Below are 24,457 nucleotides of genomic sequence, written 5' to 3'. Positions count from 1 at the left end.
TATATATTTATATTGTTAGTTAGAAACTACAAATATAATGGCTCACTGTATTTCAGAGTCAGAGAAACTTTATTAATCCAGGAGGGAAACTGAGTTGTCATAGCAGCAAATATACAAGAAACAACAAACACTCATATAAAGTGAGTGTAGAAACAGAGTTATGACAGATAAATATTCAGATAAATAGCGAAATATAGGTATAAATATACATACCAGTATAAAAAGGACAAGTTTCAATAAACCTTGGACACACACACAATTAACAGGAATAACATCCCCCACTAATCTGCCAACACGGACGATGATGCAATTCTACACTGCAATCATCGAGTCCATCCTCACCTCCTCCATCACCGTGTGGTACGCTGGAGCCACTATCAGGGACAAACAGAGACTGCAGCGTGTTGTGCGCTCCTCTGAGAAGGTGATTGGCTGCAGACTCCCATCTCTGCAGGACCTGTACACCTCCAGGACACTGGGGTGTGCAGCTCGGATCACAGCTGACCCTTCTCACCCTGGACAAAGTCTGTTTGACCTGCTCCGGTCCATTCGCACCAGAACCTCTCGCCATAAGAACAGTTTCTTCCCTTCTGCTGTTGGACCCATGAACAATAACCGTATGACTGTTCCTACCACTAACACATGACCTACGCTGTGTTCACTGCATCATTCCATGTTTGGCACTGATCACCACATGCACTCATGTTTATATCTATCTACTTAGCACTTTTAATTCTTATTCTTATTTTTATGTCTATTTAAGCGTTATATGACAGTATGTTCGCACTAACTACCGCAGCAATTTCCTAATGTTGTAAACCTGCTCAACATTTGGCAATAAAACCATTTCTGATTCTAATTTTCTAAACCAATTTCTAAATCAAATTATTGACGTTCCTTTCAATAAACCTTGGACACACACAATTAACAGGAGTAACATCCCCCACTAATCTGCCTGTTAAACCTAACTAACTCAGCCTAGTCTTCCGTACATACTGGCGATGGGTATTTATGTACCTCCATACCGTCAGCTGTGAGGAAGACAAACTGTCTTAAACACAAACTGCGGCGGTACTCCCAAGCCAATGGCTTCAGCTGCCTGATGCACAATAACTAGAAAGCAAATCAGTACAACGCCTAATGCAGGTGAAACTGCTGAAACCTAACAGGGGAATAAGACTCCTGATTGAAACCAGCTGTGTGAAGCCACAGGCTTACTCTAAAAGGCAACAGCGAACCATAAAACTCTCACCAATAAAACTATATATGAATAATCCAATAAAACCTACAAACTCTTCTGTTGACAAGTTGTTGTGGCTCCTCCAGCAAATGGCCGCAGCAGGCTAAACATGAGGACGCTGATGACGACAACAATAAACACATGAGATGCAGTTCTGCACTATTTGCTCCTTTAATTCCACATGTTACTGTCCACTATACAAATCAGCACATCAAACTATTAAACAAATGCACAGACTGCACAAACACAATGACTGCAACTCACAAAGAATGACACCAATTACTACACCAAACTACAACATCGGCCTATGGCATCAATTAGTGCACAAAACATACATTAAGTTACAGCCAAAAATGCATCAAAATGACTCAAGCTGGGGTCAACAGGTTTCCCCTCATGCTCACCCGACCTTTCTGCTCATCAGGTGCGGTGAACAGGTGAGTGCAACCACATTTATCACCTAACACGCCCACGAGTCATGCCCCACACCCGTGCACCAATACAAGGTGTGCATTTAAACCAACCCTCTTAATCCAAAACAAAAAGGAACAACTCATATGGCTCCTACACCTGTGCTCAAGAACTCAGTCCTATATTTTAGGCTATTCTGAATAAATCGTTCATGCCCTCTCTTTGGAAAGAAGCTGTCGTGGTTCCTGGTCCTAAATCTAGTCGTCCAAAAGTTCTAAACAACTTCAGGCCTGCTGCCCTCACCTCAGTCTTTGAAAAAATCATCAGAAATGTGATTATGGAAGACACTGAACTTCAGCTTGATTCAATGCAGATTGCACATAAGCCCAATAGAGGAGTGGAGGACGCGCTTTTGATCCTACTTCACCTGATTGTCAAACATGTAGAGAGTAAAGGACTTCAGTTCATCAATTTCTCTTCTGCTTTCAATAACACAGCCCCAGATTTGAATCAAAAGACTTTTAGAACAGTTTGAAATCCGGACAAACCTGAGCAAGTGCAGTCATATAAATATCTTGGGGCCATTGAGTCTGTTTTATCATGAGAATGATGCAGGACAAAGTCTTATAAAAGCAGCTTTGTCCCTGCTGCCGTCACTAAACATAATAACTAATAACTGTTTTTCTGATTTGATTCATCTCGTCTAATTTCCAAATATGTGTCTGTCAGGTTTAAATCGATGTGTGTGTTTGTGAAGGGATGACAAATGCTATTATTTTTCTGTAAAGCAAAGTTACCTAAAAGTAAAGTAACCTTGATATGTCAGGATGTAGATGTCCCACCAACAACGTCATCCAGCCCTGAAACATCGGTACTGTTCAAGGCAGCATTGCTGTCCACACGTCCATCAGAGTGTTAGAGGTGGCTGTCACGGATGTTGCAGTCTGCTCTCTGTTTCCATGAAACAACCACACTTGAAATGATCATTAAAGCTACCTGTACTAAAGGAAGCTGAGAACATGGCAGATGTGGGACTGACTGTGATCAGACTGTGACGATTGTTCTTGAGCAGATCTACAGGTCAGCTGTTCCACATCATGTTTCTAGGATGGAGCCGTTTGGAATAATGCCGCCCTCTGCTGGACAGATATCGTGTTGTCCCTGAGTCCTTCTGATCCTCAGCACTTTCTATCAGGAGACAACGCACCCAGGTCCCATTTGACGTTGTTCACTTGATGTTCTGAAGCCCAGTACGGACCTTAACACGGGCTCCATTTGGACATATTAGATTAACTGTTTTTTAAGAACAGTTTCTTAAATTACATGACGGTGTGATTTTTATTTTGTGCTTTTAGTGCAGAGAGAGTCTCTGTGGAGGTTGGATGTTCTCCCCGTGTTTGTGTGGGTCCTCTCAGGGGACTCTGGCTTCCTCCCACAGTTCACAGACATTCAGGTGGTGGGGTTAGGCTAACTGGTGAATAAGTGTGAGCGTGAACGGTCGTCTGTCTCCTCACCCTGTGTTAGCTGGGATCCACTCCAGCTCGTACATGCCCGTCAGGCACCATCCTCATACCTGTTCTGGTAAATCCAGTCCTGGAAGACACAGCTCACCTGGAATCTGTGTTCATGTTATAAAATGTTACATTTCATTAGAAGTTGGTTGTATTCCAGTTTTATGTTGCAGTTTTCACTTTTGAAAGGGAAGGTTAGTCCAGCTCAGTCAGATGCTGAATGCTCTCTTTCAGTACGTTGTTGTATTAAACGATGACTCAGCAGACGACACATTGTAGCCATGTTAAAAATCATGCAACAGACCCTTGGTCACGATGTCATTGTGGGGATGTCTAAAGACTGGGTTCCTTCTAATAACCGTAACAAGTGTTCATGGCGCTCCTTGTGATGCTGGGTAAAAGTTCAGCCTCTGAAGACCTCGACGTGTTTGAAGTTATCGACAGGGTGCAAGGTCCACTTCAAAGGTGTTCTATGTTATATGTTGGTCAGGTTAATCAAAATGGAAACAGTTGAACGTTTCAGAGGTTTACACATTAACCAACATGGTCCAGCACTAAACATTGTAAAGCCTTTAGTTTTTGGAGAGAGGATGCTGCCATCAAACTCAAAATGGGCTAATATTTTTCTTTAAATGTTTCATTTTCTCACTTTATTTAAATACTGATTTATAGGATTTGCAAATGATTGCATTTTGTTCTTAATCATATTTAACACAGCGGATCAAATGTAGGGAAGTGGGTGTTATATTCAGATTGTGGGATAAATTTAGGAAATGTAAAACTTTTGATGTTAATGTTGTTTATTTGCAGGGTTTAAAAATAAATGTGTTTACTGTTTGAAACTCATACTTGGCCTTCTACTCTTCATGGCTGCTTAACCAAGCTAACAGGGTGGACAGTCTGAGGAGCTGGGAAAGAAAAGCGTCTGAACTGCTTTAAATTTCTTGAAGACATTTTATCCAAGAAGTTTCTTCAGTTCTGAGAGCGACTGGTGGAGAATCCCAGGTTTAGGTCCCGTGTGAGTGTCCCCCTAAGAGGGTCATGGACTCCCTATTGATCCTCTGCCTAATCACACGAGCCAAGGTGAGAATTGGAGAATTAAACCATCCTTTAGAAACTAGATATAAATGTCATATTTTCCAACATTGATATTTTTCTGTGTTTCAGACGACAATAAAAAGATAAAGAACAGTCTGTAAATCATAAGTTATCAATTCAAACGATTATTAAAGCCACAAGAGAAGCTTCCTGTTATTTGCACCACTCACCTGGTCATGTGAACCAGCTGTGCAGCCAATCATAACTGACATCACTTTCTACTTTGATATTTCCATGGTGAACGGACTGATTCTTGTTTAACACGTTCATACTCTGATGGATGCATCTGAGAGGGTTAGTGTCTTGCTGAAGGATACTTTGTGTGCCAGCTGGAGCAGTCAGGTATTGAACCACCAACCTTCTGATCATTACATGCCTTGCTCTATCTCCTGAGCTACAGCCATCATCAAAGCTCTTTCTTAAATCCTCTCTGAGAGGAGCTCAAACACGAGGAAGAGACGAAAGTGAGTGAAGAGAGTGGACTCATTAGTAAAATGAAAAACAGCCAGCGTTGATGTTTAAGACAAGTGAGGTAACAGAAATACTATATATGGCAGCGGTCACCATGGCAACATCAATGTCAGTTGCTACATATTGTATTGATCCTGATCTGTGAGCCTCATATCAGGATATGCTGTTGTTTGTATTTGTTTTCATTGTTACCATTTTTGTGTCTTTTTTTAACAAACTACTTTTATCTTGCCATCGTTTGTCAGAGAGTCAAACTAAATTTGGTTCATCTTTCTACAATAAAAACACATCTTCATCTTAATTATTGTATGTGCAGAGTTGTAGTTACTCACAGTGACCACTGGAGGCATGTGATCCTGATAGTTTCCCTGGAACCGTCCAGTTCATCCACATTAATGAAGCTGTTGGTGATTAACGCTCAACTGTACAACTTTAACAACAATATTAAACATTTAATCGCTCTACAAACAGTTTGTCTGATGTATAAACTGTGTCTTAAAGGATCAAAGTAAATGTCACATTGAAAGCAGATTTCACTGTAATGTATTCTGTTTGAAATATTCCAAATATAATCTGGCTTGGTAATGATTTACTCATATATTGTCCACGCAGACTAAAGCAGTAGGAGATGAGATGGAAAACAATTAGAAGAATCTTTACTCTTTAATGTCACAAATTCCTGTTCCTCTTTGTATGTAACATAACAACATACATGATACAGCTGCAGCAACTGAGGCGAGGAGAGAGGCAGCAACAAGAAAACTGGAAGAAGGAGACCAACAACACCACCTGTGGAAATCTTTCCCCAATCAAGCGTAATCATATCAGCATTTCATCAAAAGCACACATGCTCCGACCTGACAATGCAGAGGTGTGGCAAAATCATTGAAATCATTTATGAAACAAATGAGTGCATCAAAAATAAGAGTGGAGCTGCAATGAAAGAGAAGTGAACTTTCTTCAGTTAACACAAAGTTTTCCCTGACAGGTGACATTTAATTAAAGTGACTTTATTACCACACACACATTCAGAGGCAGTCTACAGGAGCAGAGCTGCCAGCTATTCAGCAAATGTCTCCCTGCAATCCTCACTGCAATACCTGCATTTGAAAATGAAACCACCTCTACTGTTCACACATGAAAAGTCGTGTGAAGAACCAGTTTTCCTCAGATCTCTGTTTTAGTAACTCTGAACTTTTGATTTTTGCATTCTGTTTGTACTGATAACTGTCAGTGGATTATTTTGATCCCAAAGAAATCTTTAACACACATGTAGTGATGGGACGTGTGCACTGAAACAATGGTTAGGAAACAGAAATCGCCTGAGAATCTGCTCATGTTTAAGATTTCTTCTTTACAAACATTTTCTATGGCTGTTCCCAGTATGACCAGTGATACAAAGCATGGAAAATGGGGATTAGTTCATTCAGACAAATACACTTTTTAAAATGTAAAAATAAAGAAATGAATCAATAAAAGAAAAAGTAAAAGAAATAAAAAAATAAGGGTCTGAGGTATGTCTCACTGTATCCATGGCAACAATTTACTTTCTGTTCCTTCATATCAGAACCACATCTTTGAAATCAAAAACATTTAAGATTCAAATTCAACCACAGATGTGTTCAATTAAATATTAAATGAAGCAGTGCAATGTTTTTATCACTATCCAAATTTGAACTCTAAGTAGAAGATTTAAAAAAGCAACACACACACACACAGACACACACACAGCATGCAGACATGATTTAGGTGATGATAATATAACGACTGCACATACCCGTGGGATGATTCATGTCCTTTTTCTTACTCTATGCAATGATAAACTTCTTGCTTCAGGACCTTCTTGATGAATTTGTTTTCTAATCTACAGTTTTCTACCTGATCTGTGTGTTTGAAGTAAAATGTGTTACTTCAAATGTAAAAGTTAAACAGACAGAAAGCATCAACGTGGACTTCAATCAATGTTTTGTGTTCATACAGGTCAGCTGTTGCACACAGAGCTCCTGGATTTACACTGTGCCCTGGTTCCTGTGTTTCTGTATGTAGTTTAGTCTAAAGTGGATCCTCCTCATGTACAGACTGAATTATCTGTTCAACAATCAGCATTTCTGATTCATGGATTTCATTTGTTTTTACTTGTTTTGACTGAGATTTCAACATATATGTGGTGGCATCTGTTCAGTGTTATGGAAGTTTTACAGCACTAATCTCACTTCACTCTGTAACATAACAGTGAACAATATTACTATTAGAAAGATTATTAGTGAAGCCACAATCAGATGATCCCCTATGAGGTGTCCTTGGTTATAGTGTGAAGTCATCTGAGGGGAGAGAAAAGAAAGAAACACTTCAGTGTTAATGAAAAAGTCATCAGTCTTCTTATGGGAAGAGACCTCCACCAGACCAAGACAGGTAACCATCCAACACGTTCTCATCCCAAAACCTAACATACCGATGCCATGTGACAAATCGATGCTATGTGACTATTAAATTCCGTTCTTTTGAATTCTTTTGGCGACAGAGAAAGACTTCCGACTCAGAGTGGTCAAGTTCAAAAAATGATCTTTATTGTACATTTCCGGAAACGGAGACCTGTACCCACTAACACACGCTCAGGTCTGAAAGCATTAGAAGCCAGAATGGGTATACATAGTTCTGCTATAGGTCACACACAGACACACACAGTTTCCATCAAAACAACTCCTTCTGCTCTGACTAATGTGTGTGTGTGTTACTTAGTTCTGCTTTTTCTGTCTGGTTTCCTGTATTTTATTAATATGCCTCTGCAGCTCTGCACTAAACTTCCTGTTTCTTAACCTCCCCTTACTAAAGCCTCTGTTGCTAGGCGACCTGTCACCCTCTGACCTCTCTCACAGACTTTATTACAAAGTACAAAAAACAATATAATCTTAAAATAAGCACTAAGAATATATATTTATTTTGTAACAGTCTCCCCCTTTTGAACTCGTTTTATGAGTTAACCTAATTAACTGACTCCCTCAATAACTACTGTGAACTAAAAACAGATATAATTAACTTTGTCCTGGTAAAAAGGTCCAACATTACTTTTGTCAGTCTATGGAAACGATCTCTACACAGTTAACCCGTTTCCCCTTTTAAACATTTACTCCTGGTTTCTAAGCACACACTTACAGTTCACTTCATTTGTCCCTTCGACCCCTTTAACGGGTGGAGTATATCCGGTCTGAACACTGTGTTTGGGCGATTGACATAAAAATCATACAAACTATTACTAAAGCTAATCCTCCCATTACCCTTCATTACTTTGTGCTCACATTATAACCTCTGTCTAACAAGCTTTTAATCTTCTTTTCAATCTGAACAACACATTTTCTGAGAGGTTTCTCTGAGCTCTGTGCTTCTTTTGGGTGCCCCTCCTCTTGGTTCCTGGATTCTCACCAACCCCTTCGTGGTTTTGCTGTGGTTCTGGAATCTTCTCCTGTAAAGGACAGAAAAGGAAAACACCTCTCTCTGCTACGCCTCAATAATCTAATATGTTCATCAATTCTTCTCTTGATTATTCAAAGTTGGTTCAAAATATCACATTCGGGACTCTCTAATCAAAAGGATTAGCCTAATTATTATTTCTGTGTGTAAGCGTGTTTGCATTCACCCCTAAGCACTCTGAGTCCTTTTCCTACCATATTTCAATCCAGACAGTCACGCTGAACGAAGCTTATGACCTTCACAAGACTGAGTGGCAACTCCTATCAGTGCAATTGCAATGTGTGTATGAAAAATGATTATAAGCGCTTATTCTAGTAAAAGAAATCATAAAGAAAACAAACATTTTCAATCAGTTAAGCTTAAGCATAAAAGCAATTACTTATGCCTAAGTTTTACCGTAGCTAAATGATCAAACACACAAAAAGTCACACACTGATCATATAATCCATTGTTTCAAATTAGACCTAAAACTCCCCCTTTTGACACATCTTCATGTGTGAAACAAAACCACAACTAGAAAATTAAAAGAAAAAGGTTCATCATATCATTTCTCAGAAAACCTCAGTGATTCTCCTCTCGAGTATATTTGCTCCGGGCCTGCAAACCTGTGTTTAAATAATAAAATCAGTTTAATTATCATGTTCGAGCTTTTCAACTCCTGGCTCAACGACGGTGTGTGTGCTGAGAGAGGAGGAGCTGTGTCCTGATGATTTAGAGAGGTTGAAGCATCAGCAGCTTGTGTGTAGAGACGCTCTGACTGGGCCATGTTACTGGGAGGTGGAGAGGAGAGCTTCATCCAGCAGTGACTGACAGAGGAATGAGAAGAAGTGCAGATGACTGTCAGTGCTGCAGAGTGAACTGCTCTGAGAACAGCTCCACTGTCAGACACAATGTAGAGTCCAGCATCATCCCTGTGTGTCCCTCTGGATCTGACAGAGGATCATCAGTGTATCTGGACTGCTCTGCTGCTGCTCTGTCCTTCTACAGTCTCTGCAAAGTCTTTGTCTGACTCTGGCTTCAGACCCTCCTGGTTCAAATTCACCTGGAAAGACTTTCAAACATCACTCAATAGATTTGAATACAGAATATATTTGATTTATACTGTAGATGTACTGTAGAGTTGCAGTTTGTCACTTGTAAATACAGTCTGTGAGCAGCTGTGAGCTGAAAAATCTTTCTAGAAACAAGAAATGTTTTCACTTTTCTGTTGTTTTTTCATATATTTCCACAACATTAATATTGATCCCACCTGTCTCACCTGTTTTATGCTTTTATACATAATAACAGGACACGTGTGATCTGAGCGCTGCTGTGGTTTCTGTGCTGCACGTCTTCATTTACATAACAGAGACATCTAGTGGTTCAGAGGGAGAACTGCAGGAGGTGGAGCTGTGTTTTAGCATGGAAAACTTTTTATCTTTTAGGCGCAGATACAAATATGACAAGTATCAGTGTAAGATACAAAAGGTCACATCAGTTAGCAGAGGGAACAGTGATCACACAGCAATGTAAGAATAGAAACATAACAGTGAATCTGGACATGTGTACAGATGGAAGCAAACAAACAGGATGTAACACTACATTAAAGCCACAAATGGGAAGAAAACAAAGCCAAAGGAAAATATATTTGATCTCAGGAATCCAAATCAAATGTTTTAGAGCAGGGGTCGGCAACCCTGGAGGAGGAGCAGAGACCCGAGGCAGCCGCCGGTCCGAGTGTCAGGTGAACTGAACTTCAGGTAAGAAGTTATGACCTGCAGTCTATCTGGTTCAGATATAAACCAAGTTTAGGTGGAGTTTATTTTCCTTGTGCTGACTTTTTACAGTCAGTTACAATAACTCATACTGCGTACTAGCTAGCATGACGGAGTTCCTATACAGCTGGGTGGTGCTATGATGTTACTGATAGTGAAATTTACAGTGGCTTGCAAAAGTATTCGGCCCCCTTGAACTTTCCCACATTTTGTCACATTACAGCCACAAACATGAATCAGTTTTATTGGAATTCCACGTGAAAGACCAACACAAAGTGGTGAACACGTGAGAAGTGGAACAAAAATCATACACGATTCAAAACATTTTTTACAAAGAAATAACTGCAAAGTGGGGTGTGCGTAATTATTCATTCAAAACATATTCAAAACATTTGAGACAAACATGAAAAATGAGTCAGCACTCTCGCTTTAGCTTAAGAAATCCTAATTTTTATGTAAATTGGGGACCTGATGAATGTAAAAACAAAGAATTACCAGATTTTTTTTTTGTTTTTTTTTTACCAAATTTTTGTTTCTGAGAAAAATGAGAGCCACATATGAGGATATTTGTCTAAAATTTTGATAGCACAGTGGCAGTATAACATCCTCGTAAGTGGATATCAGGCCCTTGTAGAGCAAAATTGAGTATTTTGGTCTAAACAACCCAAAATGTTATGTCCACATATGTGGACGCCAGGTCCTAGGAGGTTAAATATCTGCTCACTGTCAAAATGAACCTAATCATCTCTGATGAATTCAGTGATGTCTGCCAGCTCACCTTGCAAGTGGTCGAGCTTATACCGCCGACAACGCGGCACACAACTTGTAAACCCCCTGCTGACTATCACCTCTTGAGTTATTTATTTATGTTAGTTTCAACTGTTCCTGCAAAAAGTAAGCATGTGTTACTGATAAAAAGTCCAATAGAAGCAAAGTCTAAAATTTGAAAACAAAAAACAAAAACCTGTCTGATTAAGATCTGATCTTTGGGGGGGTTTCAATAAGCAGTGTGACCCGTATATATGCATTAGGGGTGGGTTTTGATTATCGATTTATCGATTAAAATCGATTCTTGGATAACGTGATATCGATTCATTAAAATCCTGAATCGATTTTTTAATATAAATTTATTTTGGCCAAAACGCCAGAATCTCAGGTTAAACCTCCCAAAATTTCAACAACCACCAAACAGCTAAAACAGTAAATGAGAGCAGGAACTCGGATTCTGCACAAAGACGTAAACACAAAGTGTGGAGCCGCCGACGCATTAGAATCAGTGAGATGTGACTTTCTCACCTGACTGCACGGACATGAGCTGAAAGCCGACAGCTCGCTGATTCTGATGTTTCGGCGGGTCCGCACTTTGTGTTTACGCCCTTTTTGCGCTGATTCGGAAGCTGCAGGTTTGATCTCTCTCCAAACAATATTGAGTAAACCAGCAGCAAAAGAAGATCCAAACTACGCTTCACATAAACATCGTCATGAATTCCCTCTGATTGTTTTACTGTCACCACGATAAAATCACACTTCATGGACAGCTCTCTTTCTCTCTCTCTCTCTCTGTACTTCAAGAACAGTTTCCCGTCTAAAAATCTGTTTTCTGCATTATTCGCTTGCTTGTTATGAACAAGTCTACCGTTCTTACAGCCTGTCGGACGCTGTTTTTTTTTTCTTTTACTTACTTCTGAAAACAAAGCCTCATTTCTGCTGTTCAATACTGAACAAATTTAAACTTTTTAAAATGATGCAAAATTGCAAAATGCTCAACTGTGTCTGTAATCAAACCTCTGCAACTTTGCTCTGCTTCACGTCAGCAGCATCAGGTAATGTTCATATGTTCATTAATTGTTTTCTTTCGTTTTTGATGTACTGCAGAATATTTGTATAAAATCCCAGGCCAGGAAAACCTTCATGTTTTTCTGTGTTTGATCCTCAGCTACTTTGACACAAAGGCATCTGCTGTGATGCTCACACCTTTGATAAAGTCTCGCAAGTGTCAGATTTCTTTTTATAGATATAAAAATATAGAAATATAATGATGCATGACCTGAATTATAATATTTCTCACTGTCTGAGGCAAAATTTCCCCGATTCAAATTGAATCAAATTGAATCGAATCGGAATCAAATCGATTCTAGAAATGAGTGACGATACCAGCCCTAATATGCATGTTTTAATAAAAGAGATAATGTTGGTGTTTCAGTCATGTAGTAATTGTTAGCTTTAACTGTAGAAGGCTTGTTAGACATAATGAAACACATCGTACAGATTTCTGGATGTTAGACTATAATTTTTATTATGATTATTAATCTTGAGTCTAAAAAGTCAGTCAAGTATATCCAGGATATCTTTCTGTTAACTGGATTCACTGACCCTAACACTGGGACCAGGATAAGCGGTCGCATAAAGCTGGTTATCAGCTGAGAATCTTATTATTTAATTAATTTAATTAAGTTATTTAATTTTTCTAATTTTTCCTCTGTATTTCCCCTGAAATGAAGGGATTGTGTTAAACATGCTTTAGTTCCTCACATTTTTCTACAATCTCTTTGTTCAACCCCCTGAATTAAAGCTGAAAGTCTGCACTTCAAACACATCTGAGTTGTTTCATTTAAAATTGATTTTAGTGTATGTACAGAACCAAAATTAGAAGTTAAGTTCTCTCTATCCAGATATTTATGGACCTAACTGTATAATCTATACAGCACGTAAAAAATGCTGTAAATAAAGGAGTCTGTGAAAATGTGGCGCTTCCAGGTCAATTTAAACTGAAGTGATATAATCTTCTCTCCACAGTTTGAGTTTGTATTGTCTCAGCTGCAGACAGACTATGATATAAATGTGGAGGTGCCAACCACTATTAATATTATTAGTTATAAAGGACACCTTCCTGCCTTTAGTCTTATTCATGATGATTATTAGTTGTCTTCTAATGTCCACAAGTCTGTATGATGTGTTTCATAGTTTCTAACAAGCCTTTTAAACTTAAGTTACTGCATTGCTGAAACACCAACATCTGCTTATTGAACAAACAAACAACCAAAAGACCACACATCTGATTTTATTTTTATTTTAATAGACTTCCAAAAATTATACCAGATAACTGGCCTCAGAATATAATTGAATAAACATTTTTTAAAACGATAACCTAATCCTGTCTTGACAGGCTGAGCTCTTCAGTATCCACCAACAGCATCGTCATGCTGAGTCAGACGTTTCTGCTCCTGGTGGAAATACTCTTCCTCTTTCCACATTGTACCAAATGTTTTTAAATGTTAGTTTCAATTTAAAATGAAAGATTAAAAAAAGTGTACCACATATAAACATCAGATAATTAAGACAAGCGAATGGTTCAGTTCCACATGTGCTCCGCTGACACATTAAACTTCAGTAAAATTATGCAGTTATGAAACAACTTTAATATAAAACAAACTGATTTGCTCAGGAGCAAAAACAGTGAAGTAAGTGACTGTAAGTGAGTAAGCTGTGCTGGTGACTGGATATCAGATTTCCAGTCATTAGAGCAGATAAGTGGCAGAACTATATTACTGAGGTACAAGTTTACTTATTTAATTGATGTCTGTCAATAAATCTATTTAATTTAAATGCAAATAGCCCAAATCCTTATTAACCCTTTAAGACCTAACATAGAACCAAGTCCGCCAGAGCTTATATTATATTTTTACATGCTGTAGTGACATTTTTGGGAGCATTGCAAGTTGCTATACATCAATACAACAATTATATCCCAAAATGTAATAATATGTATGCATTAAGTGCATAGTAATTACATAAATTGCAAAAAAGTGCAATAAAGTACAAAAAAAGTGAAAATCGTTTTTGTTTTTTTAACATATATTTCTAGTTAGAGAAATTTAAGGGGCTTATCCCTCAAAACTGTAAATACAAAAAAGTTGCACAAAAGAGTTTATTTATTTTGAGTGTCTTCATATTTTTATTTTTGAAATACACTGATTTTTATATACTGCAGGAAAAAATAAAATAAATATTACAATGCAAATTTTCAAAAAAAACAGCATGTGCAGCAAAACAAACTATTTCCAACAGTGCAATATGAGTCCTAAGCATCCCAGAAACGACACAGAAAGTTATAAAGTCAAACATAACTTTTAAAAACACCAGTATAGGCTTATGAGGCCCTGATGGTAAAAAAAACTACATTTCCGCAAAAATGACGTCACTTCCGGTTTCGGGCAGACAGACATGCGATAGTTCGCGCTGAAGTTTTAAAAACAGCTGATTGGATCGGCAAAGCGTGTTTCTGGAATATTATGTTTTTGTTGCTGCAAGTGCTTTTTATGCAGATTTTGCAAAGCTATATGTGGAAGGAAACTGTGACCAAGCTGATGGCATAAGATGTAAGTACAACTCCTCCAGTTTCATATGCAAAATAAATTATTGCGCTAGCTCACGTGGTTGCAGTGCTACTGGGAGTATCTGTAGTTATCTTAGTGTCCATCGCCCTTCCCAACATGGGAATAAAGCAGCTGTGAGAGAATTAAACATTAATGAATCAATGGTACGGAAGTGGAGGAAGCAAGAAGAATGAGCTGAGTAAAGTTTGACTTATGCAACATTTTTGTTTCGGTTAATGCGCCTTATAATCCAGTGAGCCTTATGGTCTGTAAAATATGGTACATTTGCAAATTGTGTGCACAATATTGGAACTAAATTATTTTATATTTTATGTTGAGGAGTACTTAGTGAGGGCTAGTTCTTTTAGGTTCAGCAGCTAACAAGATGGTGTATCGGTGAGGATACAGGAAGGAGGACAAGAGGCTTCCACTTTGCTGGATTGTCACCGCTAGCTGTTTTATTGCCACCTAGATGCTCAGTGTTGTCAGCAGTCTGTAGTAACAAACAAGTTGCCATGAGTATATAAATATATACAGCAACAGCTTCACTAAGATAAACATAAAGAATTAAATGAAATAAACCAACAGATCCATCTGAATATGCACAACATATATGATTTGAACTATGCCAATCTTACAACTCTTGCTCCAAACACAGAAAGGACACAATTAAACACAGTGAGAATGTCATACATAGCCAAAACATCCACTCTGTGAACAAAGGGACTTTGGCGCCATCGTGTGGCCAAAAAAAATACTACATAATGGCGGCGGACAGTGGCACATGCCTCTAGTCACGAGATGAAAAAAAAGCGCTGCTCCAACAAGGTAGAACTAAAGCCGCGGCAAACATCAGGATCGGAAAAAAAACATATTTAAGGAAACTTACTTCCAGTCGTGAACTTAACACTCGAAGCAGGAACCAGGAACCAGGAACACAGCTTACGAGGTAAACAGAACTAACATGGAAAACAATCTCCCCTTCTCGAGTAGCATCGTGTTACCCCCAAGTTCTGCCTACGTCATTTCCTATGACTCCACCTAGAGCTGGGCGATATATCGAGTTTTTAAAAAATATCGATATATTTTTATACGAGATATAAGATGTGACAATATCCTTTATATCGATATAGTCTATGTTACGTTATAACTATACTTGTGGAGCCGCAAGTTTGCCTCTCTTTCGTCCACTTTTGTCTTTACGCAACGTTACTCGGCCTCACCCCTCCTCCCCCATCGCTTCACTTGCAGGAAGCGACAAGATGGACACGGCAAATCTCCGTTAACGAGTTACTGCGCATCGCCCCGTGCGTGGGGCTGGACACCGTCAACGTGTTAGCTAGCTAACCACGCTAACGAGCTAACCACGCTAACGCCATGCAGCCCAGAGGCGCTGCACAGCCTAAAATCCTTTCATTTTCTCAAAAGTTGACAGCGCGCCTTACGTATGAATTCTGGTTGTGCTTGATGGCCGCGAAGCGATTTTATGTGGTACACGGCGCTCAGCAATCTGTCAAAATGTTTTAGTACGACTTTGGTAAGCTACGGAGCTGCAGCGGTTGATGGATTGTCGGAGCATTACGGCGACCGAGGAGCCTCGCGGAGTGATACGTACTGTGCTTCAACCTAATATTACCGTACTGTGTGTGTATAAGGACCATAAATGGCACCTGTTAAGAGACGTGGTTATGAAGAGGATTTCAAACTGCAGGCTGTCAGTCACACAGTAGAAGTTGGGAACAGAGCAGCTGTGAAATCTGTCTTTGTTATTGTGTTCACCGTCTGTTAGTTTACATTTTGACTGCACAATTGTGAGCTTTTTGTTATGCACAAAAACAACATTGTTTTCTTTTATTTATGGAGCATTATTATTTAATAAATGCTCATAATTTATTTTTGAGTAAATTTTATGTACATCTATGCTCTATGTTAATAAAAGTGCCTGTGTGACATCTGGGACACAGCTTTGACTAAGAACTCTTTTTTTGTTCTTACTTTATGGCTTAAAAAAAAAAAATCGAGATATATATCTTATATCGCCGTCCAGGTAAAATATATCGAGATATGAATTTTGGGTCATATCGCCCAGCCCTAACTCCACCCCACACAATATTGCAGACACACACAATCCCAGAGCCTTTTATACATTTTATATTTGGCAATTATTTTATATTGACAAACAGCGGCCCACATTAAACTGTGACTGTCACCAGGTAATGTGGGCGTGTTTCCTGAATAAGCAGCAGATGTTAAACAGCTGACAGGTGAACAGGATGCATGCAGGAAAACTCAAGGGCCCTTGCTGATCGGTGGTGTCGTGAGGAGAATTTCAGCTCATTATTCATGTTACAGAAACACAGAGGTACGAGACCAGGCAGAAGACTTTCTGATTATTTGTTTTTAGTTAAAATAATTCCATTGTTGTCTAGTGATGGTGTGGTAAAGCTCTGTGAATGTGTCCAATGTTTCTGGCCAGTTGCTTCTCCCAAAGGCAGATCACACAAAGCCTCGTTTAACTGCTTATTATGAAGAACTGACATCTGCTGGTCATTTAATGTTCAGCAGCACTGCTGTGAGAATAACTGTAGGATACATACCAGTGGATATGTAAGCACATGCACAGCTGCAGGGCTAGAAGTGCCCAAATGAATTAAATAGATTCTTAAATAATTAATTAAATGTGTCAATAAGTGATTAATTAAGTATATTTAAAAATCAATAAATTTGAAAATAATTTATTGGAAATTACTTGACATTAAATCAGTGATGTATTTAATTTTTGAAGTATTTTGAACTTAATTCATTAATGACATTTAATTAATTATTTAATGATGACTAATTGATTGATTATTGATGATTAATTAACCCGCCACATGATTTAACCTCTATAGAGATGATATTTTATCTAGATCATGTTTTTTCAAAGGTTCAGACCAGAAAGTTTAACATTATTATTTTTCTCATTATTGTCTCTTCAGATTGAGTGTCTGTAATCTCTCAGAGGGAAGCTGTGAAACTCTGTCTTCACCACTCAGCTCCCAGCCCTCTAGTTTGAGACAGCTTGACCTGAGTAACAATGACCTGAAGGACTCTGGAGTGAAAGTTTTGTCTTCTGGACTGAAAAGTCCATATTGTGAACTGGAAACTGTCACGGCGAGTGAGATGAGCCGTGTGGAGATGATAAAGGAGGATCCAATTGCAGGCACTTGTAAAGGTGTGAAGGTGGTTTATTGAATACACGGCACAGGGAAAAAATGGCAAACGAAGACAAACTAAACTACACTGGAAACAACTAAACTATAGAGTAGGAACCAGAACATAAACATGAAAGAGGGTGAGCAGAGGCTCGACGACGGTTGACAGCAGGGAAAACACACGAGTGAGACATGATGGGTACACAGACGGACAAGCAAATACAATGACAGAAGATGCGACTTAAATACACACAGAGAAACACAGGGAGATTACACACAGCTGGCAGTAATTAACGAGACAAGGGAGGTAAAACTGAACACACTCACATGAGATGCAGACCTTCACAATAAAACAGGAAACAAGAAACAAGAAAACACTACACAAAGACGCAGACTCGACACTGAGACAGAAAATGACACATGGAACTAGAACTATACTATACAGACACAACCGAAGGACAATTCCTAAAACATGAATAAACAGACACATAGATTTCCAATAATAATAATAATAATCAACAAAGCACAAGAGTAACAAAACGATCATTCAAAAATAAACCAAAACATAATAACTTACAACTCACAATCGACACAAACACAGTGACCAAAAAGCTCCAACTGTCTGACAACAACAGGAAGGTGACACATGTGGAGGAGGTTCAGTCATATCCTGATCATCCAGACAGATTTGATGTTTGTGAACAGCTGCTGTGTAGAGATGGTCTGACTGGTCGCTGTTACTGGGAGGTCAAGTGGACGAGGAGGGCTTGGATATCAGTGAGTTACAGAGGAATCAGAAGGAAAGGAAGGAGTGATGAGTGTGTGTTTGGTAGAAATGATCAGTCCTGGAGTCTTTTCTGCTCTGATCATTATTCCTCTGTATGGCACAATAACAGAGAAACATCCTCCTCCTCCTCCTCCTCCTCTGTCTCTAACAGAGTAGCTGTGTATGTGGACTGTCCTGCTGGCACTCTGTCCTTCTACAGAGTCTCCTCTGACTCTCTGATCCACCTCCACACCTTCAACACCACATTCACTGAACCTCTTTATCCTGGATTTGGGTTCTGGGATCCAGCGGATTGTTTGATAATGGGTTTCAGTATTGATAAACTATTATTTTGCTCTTGGTCAGTGACTCTGTGTAGTTAGTCTTACCTGTTAGAGAAACAGTTCAGTCTGTACATGTCTGTGTCTTTCACTCAGAAACACATGATGAGATTCATGGATTCAGTCAGTTGATGTTTTAAACTAAATGATTCACAAATTATTATTCAACACAAGTTTGGTGAGCAGCAGGGCTCATCCTGATTTTTTTTTTTGTGCATTATAATGATGAAATAACTTTGTCATGTCTGTGGTGGCCTTTGGAGAATTAAACCATCCTTTAGAAACTAGATATAAATGTCATATTTTCCAACATTGATATTTTTCTGTGTTTCAGACGACAATGAAAAGATAAAGAACAGTCTGTAAATCATAAGTTATCAATTCAAATGATTATTAAAGCCACAAGAGAAGCTTCCTGTTATTTGTACCACTCACCTGGTCATGTGATCCAGCTGTGCAGCCAATCATAACTGACATCACTTTCTACTTTGATATTTCCATGGTGAATGGACTGATTCTTGTTTAACACATTCATACTCTGATGGATGCATCGGAGAGGGTTAGTGTCTTGCTCAAGGATACTTTGTGTGTCAGCTGGAGCAGTCAGGGATTGATCCACCAACCTTCTGATCATTAGATGCCTTGCTCTATCTCCTGAGCTACAGCCATCATCAAAGCTCTTTCTTAAATCCTCTCTGAGAGGAGCTCAAACACGAGGAAGAGACGAAAGTGAGTGAAGAGAGTGGACTCATTAGTAAAATGAAAAACAGCCAGCGTTGATGTTTAAGACAAGTGAGGTAACAGAAATACTATATATGGCAGTGGTCACCATGGCAACATCAATGTCGGTTGCTACGTATTGTATTGATCCTGATCTGTGAGCCTCATATCAGGATATGCTGTTGTTTGTATTTGTTTTCATTGTTACCATTTTTGTGTCTTTTTTTAACAAACTACTTTTATCTTGACATCGTTTGTCAGAGAGTCAAACTAAATTTGGTTCATCTTTCTACAATAAAAACATATCTTCATCTTAATTATTGTATGTGTAGAGTTGTAGTTACTCCCAGTGACCACTGGAGGCATGTGATCCTGATAGTTTCCCTGGAACCGTCCAGTTCATCCACATTAATGAAGCTGTTGGTGATTAACGCTCATCTGTACAACTTTAACAACAATATTAAACATTTAGTCGCTCTACAAACAGTTTGTCTGATGTATAAACTGTGTCTTAAAGGATCAAAGTAAATGTCACATTGAAAGCAGATTTCACTGTAATGTCCTCTGTTTTAAATATTCCAAATATAATCTGGCTTGGTAATGATTTACTCATATATTGTCCACGCAGACTAAAGCAGTAGGAGATGAGATGGAAAACAATTAGAAGAATCTTTACTCTTTAATGTCACAAATTCCTGTTCCTCTTTGTATGTAACATAACAACATACATGATACAGCTGCTGCAACTGAGGCGAGGAGAGAGGCAGCAACAAGAAAACTGGAAGAAGGAGACCAACAACACCACCTGTGGAAATCTTTCCCCAATCAAGCGTCATCATATCAGCATTTCATCAAAAGCACACATGCTCCGACCTGACAATGCAGAGGTGTGGCAAAATCATTGAAATCATTTATTAAACAAATGAGTGCATCAAAAATAAGAGTGGAGCTGCAATGAAAGAGAAGTGAACTTTCTTCAGTTAACACAAAGTTTTCCCTAACAGGTGACATTTAATTAAAGTGACTTTATTACCACACACACATTCAGAGGCAGTCTACAGGAGCAGAGCTGCCAGCTATTCAGCAAATGTCTCCCTGCAATCCTCACTGCAATACCTACATTTGAAAATGAAACCACCTCTACTGTTCACACATGAAAAGTCGTGTGAAGAACCAGTTTTCCTCAGATCTCTGTTTTAGTAACTCTGAAGTCTGAACTTTTGATTTTTGCATTCTGTTTGTACTGATAACTGTCAGTGGATTATTTTGATCCCAAAGAAATCTTTAACACACATGTAGTGATGGGACGTGTGCACTGAAACAATGGTTAGGAAACAGAAATCGCCTGAGAATCTGCTCATGTTTAAGATTTCTTCTTTACAAACATTTTCTATGGCTGTTCCCAGTATGACCAGTGATACAAAGCATGGAAAATGGGGATTAGTTCATTCAGACAAATACACTTTTTAAAATGTAAAATTAAAGGAATGAATCAATAAAATGAAAAGTAAAAGAAATAAAAAAATAAGGGTCTGAGGCGTCTGTCTCACTGTATCCATGGCAACAATTTACTTTCTGTTCCTTCATATCAGAACCACATCTTTGAAATCAAAAACATTTAAGATTCAAATTCAACCACAGATGTGTTCAATTAAATATTAAATGAAGCAGTGCAATGTTTTTATCACTATCCAAATTTGAACTCTAAGTAGAAGATTGAAAATAGCAACACACACACACACACACACACACACACACACACACACACACACACACACACACACAGTATGCAGACATGATTTTGCTGATGATAATATAACGACTGCACATACCCGTGGGATGATTCATGTCCTTTTTCTTACTCTATGCAATGATGAACTTCTTGCTTCAGGACCTTCTTGATGAATTTGTTTTCTAATCCACAGTTTTCTACCTGATCTGTGTGTTTGAAGTAAAATGTGTTACTTCAAATGTAAAAGTTAAACAGACAGAAAGCATCAACGTGGACTTCAATCAATGTTTCGTGTTCATACAGGTCAGCTGTTGCACACAGAGGTCCTGGATTTACACTGTGCCCTGGTTCCTGTGTTTCTGTATGTAGTTTAGTCTAAAGTGGATCCTCCTCATGTACAGACTGAATTATCTGTTCAACAATCAGCATTTCTGATTCATGGATTTCATTTGTTTTTACTTGCTAGTTTTGACTGAGATTTCAACATATCTGTGGTGGCATCTGTTCAGTGTTATGGAGGTTTTACAGCACTAATCTCACTTCACTCTGTAACATAACAGTGAACAACATTACTATTAGAAAGATTATTAGAGGAGCCACAATCAGATGATCCCCTATGAGGTGTCCTTGGTTATAGTGTGAAGTCATCTGAGGGGAGAGAGAAGAAAGAAACACTTCAGTGTTAATGAAAAAGTCATCAGTCTTCTTATGGGAAGAGACCTCCACCAGACCAAGACAGGTAACCATCCAACACGTTCTCATCCCAAAGCCTAACATACCGATGCCATGTGACAAATCGATGCTATGTGACTATTAAATTCCCTTCTTTTGAATTCTTTTGGCGACAGAGAAAGACTTCCGACTCAGAGTGGTCAAGTTCAAAAAATGATCTTTATTGTACATTTCCGGAAACGGAGACCTGTACCCACTAACACACGCTCAGGTCTGAAAGCATTAGAAGCCAGAATGGGTATACATAGTTCTGCTATAGGTCGCACACAGACACACACAGTTTCCATCAAAACAACTCCTTCTGCTCTGACTAATGTGTGTGTGTGTTACTTAGTTCTGCTTTTTCTGTCTGGTTTCCTGTATTTTATTAATATGCCTCTGCAGCTCTGCACTAAACTTCCTGTTTCTTAACCTCCCCTTACTAAAGCCTCTGTTGCTAGGCGACCTGTCACCCTCTGACCTCTCTCACAGACTTTATTACAAAGTACAAAAAACAATATAATCAGAAAATAAGCACTAAGAATATATTTTTATTTGGTAACAGTCTCCCCCTTTTTAACTCATTTTATGAGTTAACCTAATTAACTGACTCCCTCAATAACTACTGTGAACTAAAAACAGATATAATTAACTTTGTCCTGGTAAAAAGGTCCAACATTACTTTTGTCAATCTATGGAAACGATCTCTACACAGTTAACCCGTTTCCTCTTTTAAACATTTCCTCCTGGTTTCTAAGCACACACTTACAGTTCACTTCATTTGTCCCTTCGCCCCCTTTAACGGGTGGAGCATATCTGGTCTGAACACTGTGTTTGGGCTATTGACATAAAAATCATACAAACTATTACTAAAACTAATCCTCCCATTACCCCTCATTACTTTGTGCTCACATTATAACCTCTGTCTAACAAGCTTTTAATCTTCTTTTCAATCTGAACAACACATTTTCTGAGAGGTTTCTCTGTGCTCTGTGCTTCTTTTGGGTGCCCCTCCTCTTGGTTCCTGAATTCTCACCAACCCCTTCGTGGTTTTGCTGTGGTTCTGGAATCTCCTCCTGTAAAGGGCAGAAAAGGAAAACACCTCTCTCTGCTACGCCTCAATAATCTAATATGTTCATCAATTCTTCTCTTTAATATTCAAAGTTGGTTCAAAATATCACATTCGGGACTCTCTAATCAAAAGGATTAGCCTAATTATTATTTCTGTGTGTAAGCGTGTTTGCATTCACCCCTAAGCACTCTAAGTCCTTTTCCTACCATATTTCAATCCAGACAGTCACGCTGAACGAAGCTTATGACCTTCACAAGACTGAGTGGCAACTCCTATCAGTGCAATTGCAATGTGTTTATGAAAAATGATTATAAGCGCTTATTCTAGTAAAAGAAATCATAAAGAAAACAAACATTTTCAATCAGTTAAGCTTAAGCATAAAAGCAATTACTTGTGCCTAAGTTTTACCGTAGCTAAATGATCAAACACACAAAAAGTCACACACTGATCATATAATCCATTGTTTCAAATTAGACCTAAAACTCCCCCTTTTGACACATCTTCATGTGTCAAACAAAACCACAACTAGAAAATGAAAAAAAAAGGTTAATCATATCATTTCTCAGAAAACTTCAGCGATTCTCCTCTCGAGTATATTTGCTCCGGGCCTGCAAACCTGTGTTTAAATAATAAAATCAGTTTAATTATCATGTTCGATCTTTTCAACTCCTGGCTCAACCCAGAGCCTGCATCCCCAGAACGACCTAGAAACAAAACCTGTATATTAGCATCAACTTCACATTTAAACTCAGTTTCCCCCCCTGTCCTTCCCTCACTGTGATCCACTCTGTGCTATAAGAAACTAAACTTAAAACAGAACAGTTATCAGTCATGTGCTTCATACAAAATCTGCGTATGTTTTAGTTTCACGTTGATCCTCTGAGTGTCATGGTACTTCTTTTAATTTGACTTTATCAAATTGAACAACAATAGGTTTGCTGTCTTTACTTTGCTCGTTTTCCTCCTGCACCACCTCGTATCACATGCCCTTTCCCTTGGACCAGTGTTTGTTATTCCATAACTGGATTTGGAATGTGACAAGTCTACCAATCCCCTATATAACTCCTACATTTTGCTTTGGTTCTATTTTCCTTCTATAAAATGTCATTGACTTCTACAGTGGCCTGCTTTGGTTAATGGTAACATCAGTAATATCAAACATTTTCTCCCCTTTAGCATTTGGCATTTTCCCAACAATATAATGTGATACCATCATCTAAACCCAGTCAATAAAACAACATTTTCTTAAAGCAAACATCAGCAACCCAAAATTAGCCGCCCGAGGGTCGAGTCTGCAGCTCCACACTCTCATGTCAACCTTTCGGTCTCCCTCTCTCTCTTGTGCTCCTGCTCCTGCCAAAAGCAAAGCAAAGCAAAGCATCCACCCTTTTCTTACCGGCGTCGAGAATTGTTTGTCAACATCTACTCATCCTAACGTTGGTCCAGTCTTTGTCTCAGTGTCAAGTCAGTCAACACTTTCGTCCACATGGTCAGTCCAGTCACAGTACAGTCACACACATCATGCACACGCATTCACACTAGATCTTGCTGATAGTGGAGCCTCACGCACAAAGGATCAGATTCTTCACCCT

At 38.7% G+C, this 24,457-nt stretch overlaps 1 protein-coding gene across 1 annotated transcript in view; it reads left to right on the top strand.

Moving 5' to 3' along the window:
• Positions 1–18,996, top strand: part of LOC148105814 (protein NLRC3-like) — a 49,687-nt gene extending 30,691 nt beyond the window's left edge. The window contains exons 10-12 of the mRNA XM_087838399.1: positions 17,308–17,486; positions 18,056–18,604; positions 18,965–18,996. Coding sequence (XP_087694525.1) covers positions 17,308–17,486; positions 18,056–18,604; positions 18,965–18,996 — 760 coding nt within the window. The remainder of the gene's footprint in view (positions 1–17,307; positions 17,487–18,055; positions 18,605–18,964) is intronic.
• Positions 18,997–24,457: the final 5,461 nt, after the last annotated feature.

The sequence above is a fragment of the Neolamprologus brichardi genome, chromosome 3, assembly GCF_056152115.1.
Source record: "Neolamprologus brichardi isolate AB-2024 chromosome 3, ASM5615211v1, whole genome shotgun sequence".
Taxonomy (NCBI): Eukaryota; Metazoa; Chordata; class Actinopteri; order Cichliformes; family Cichlidae; genus Neolamprologus; species Neolamprologus brichardi.
Note: the sequence above shows the minus strand (reverse complement) of the source record. Positions and strands in the feature narration are given on the sequence as shown.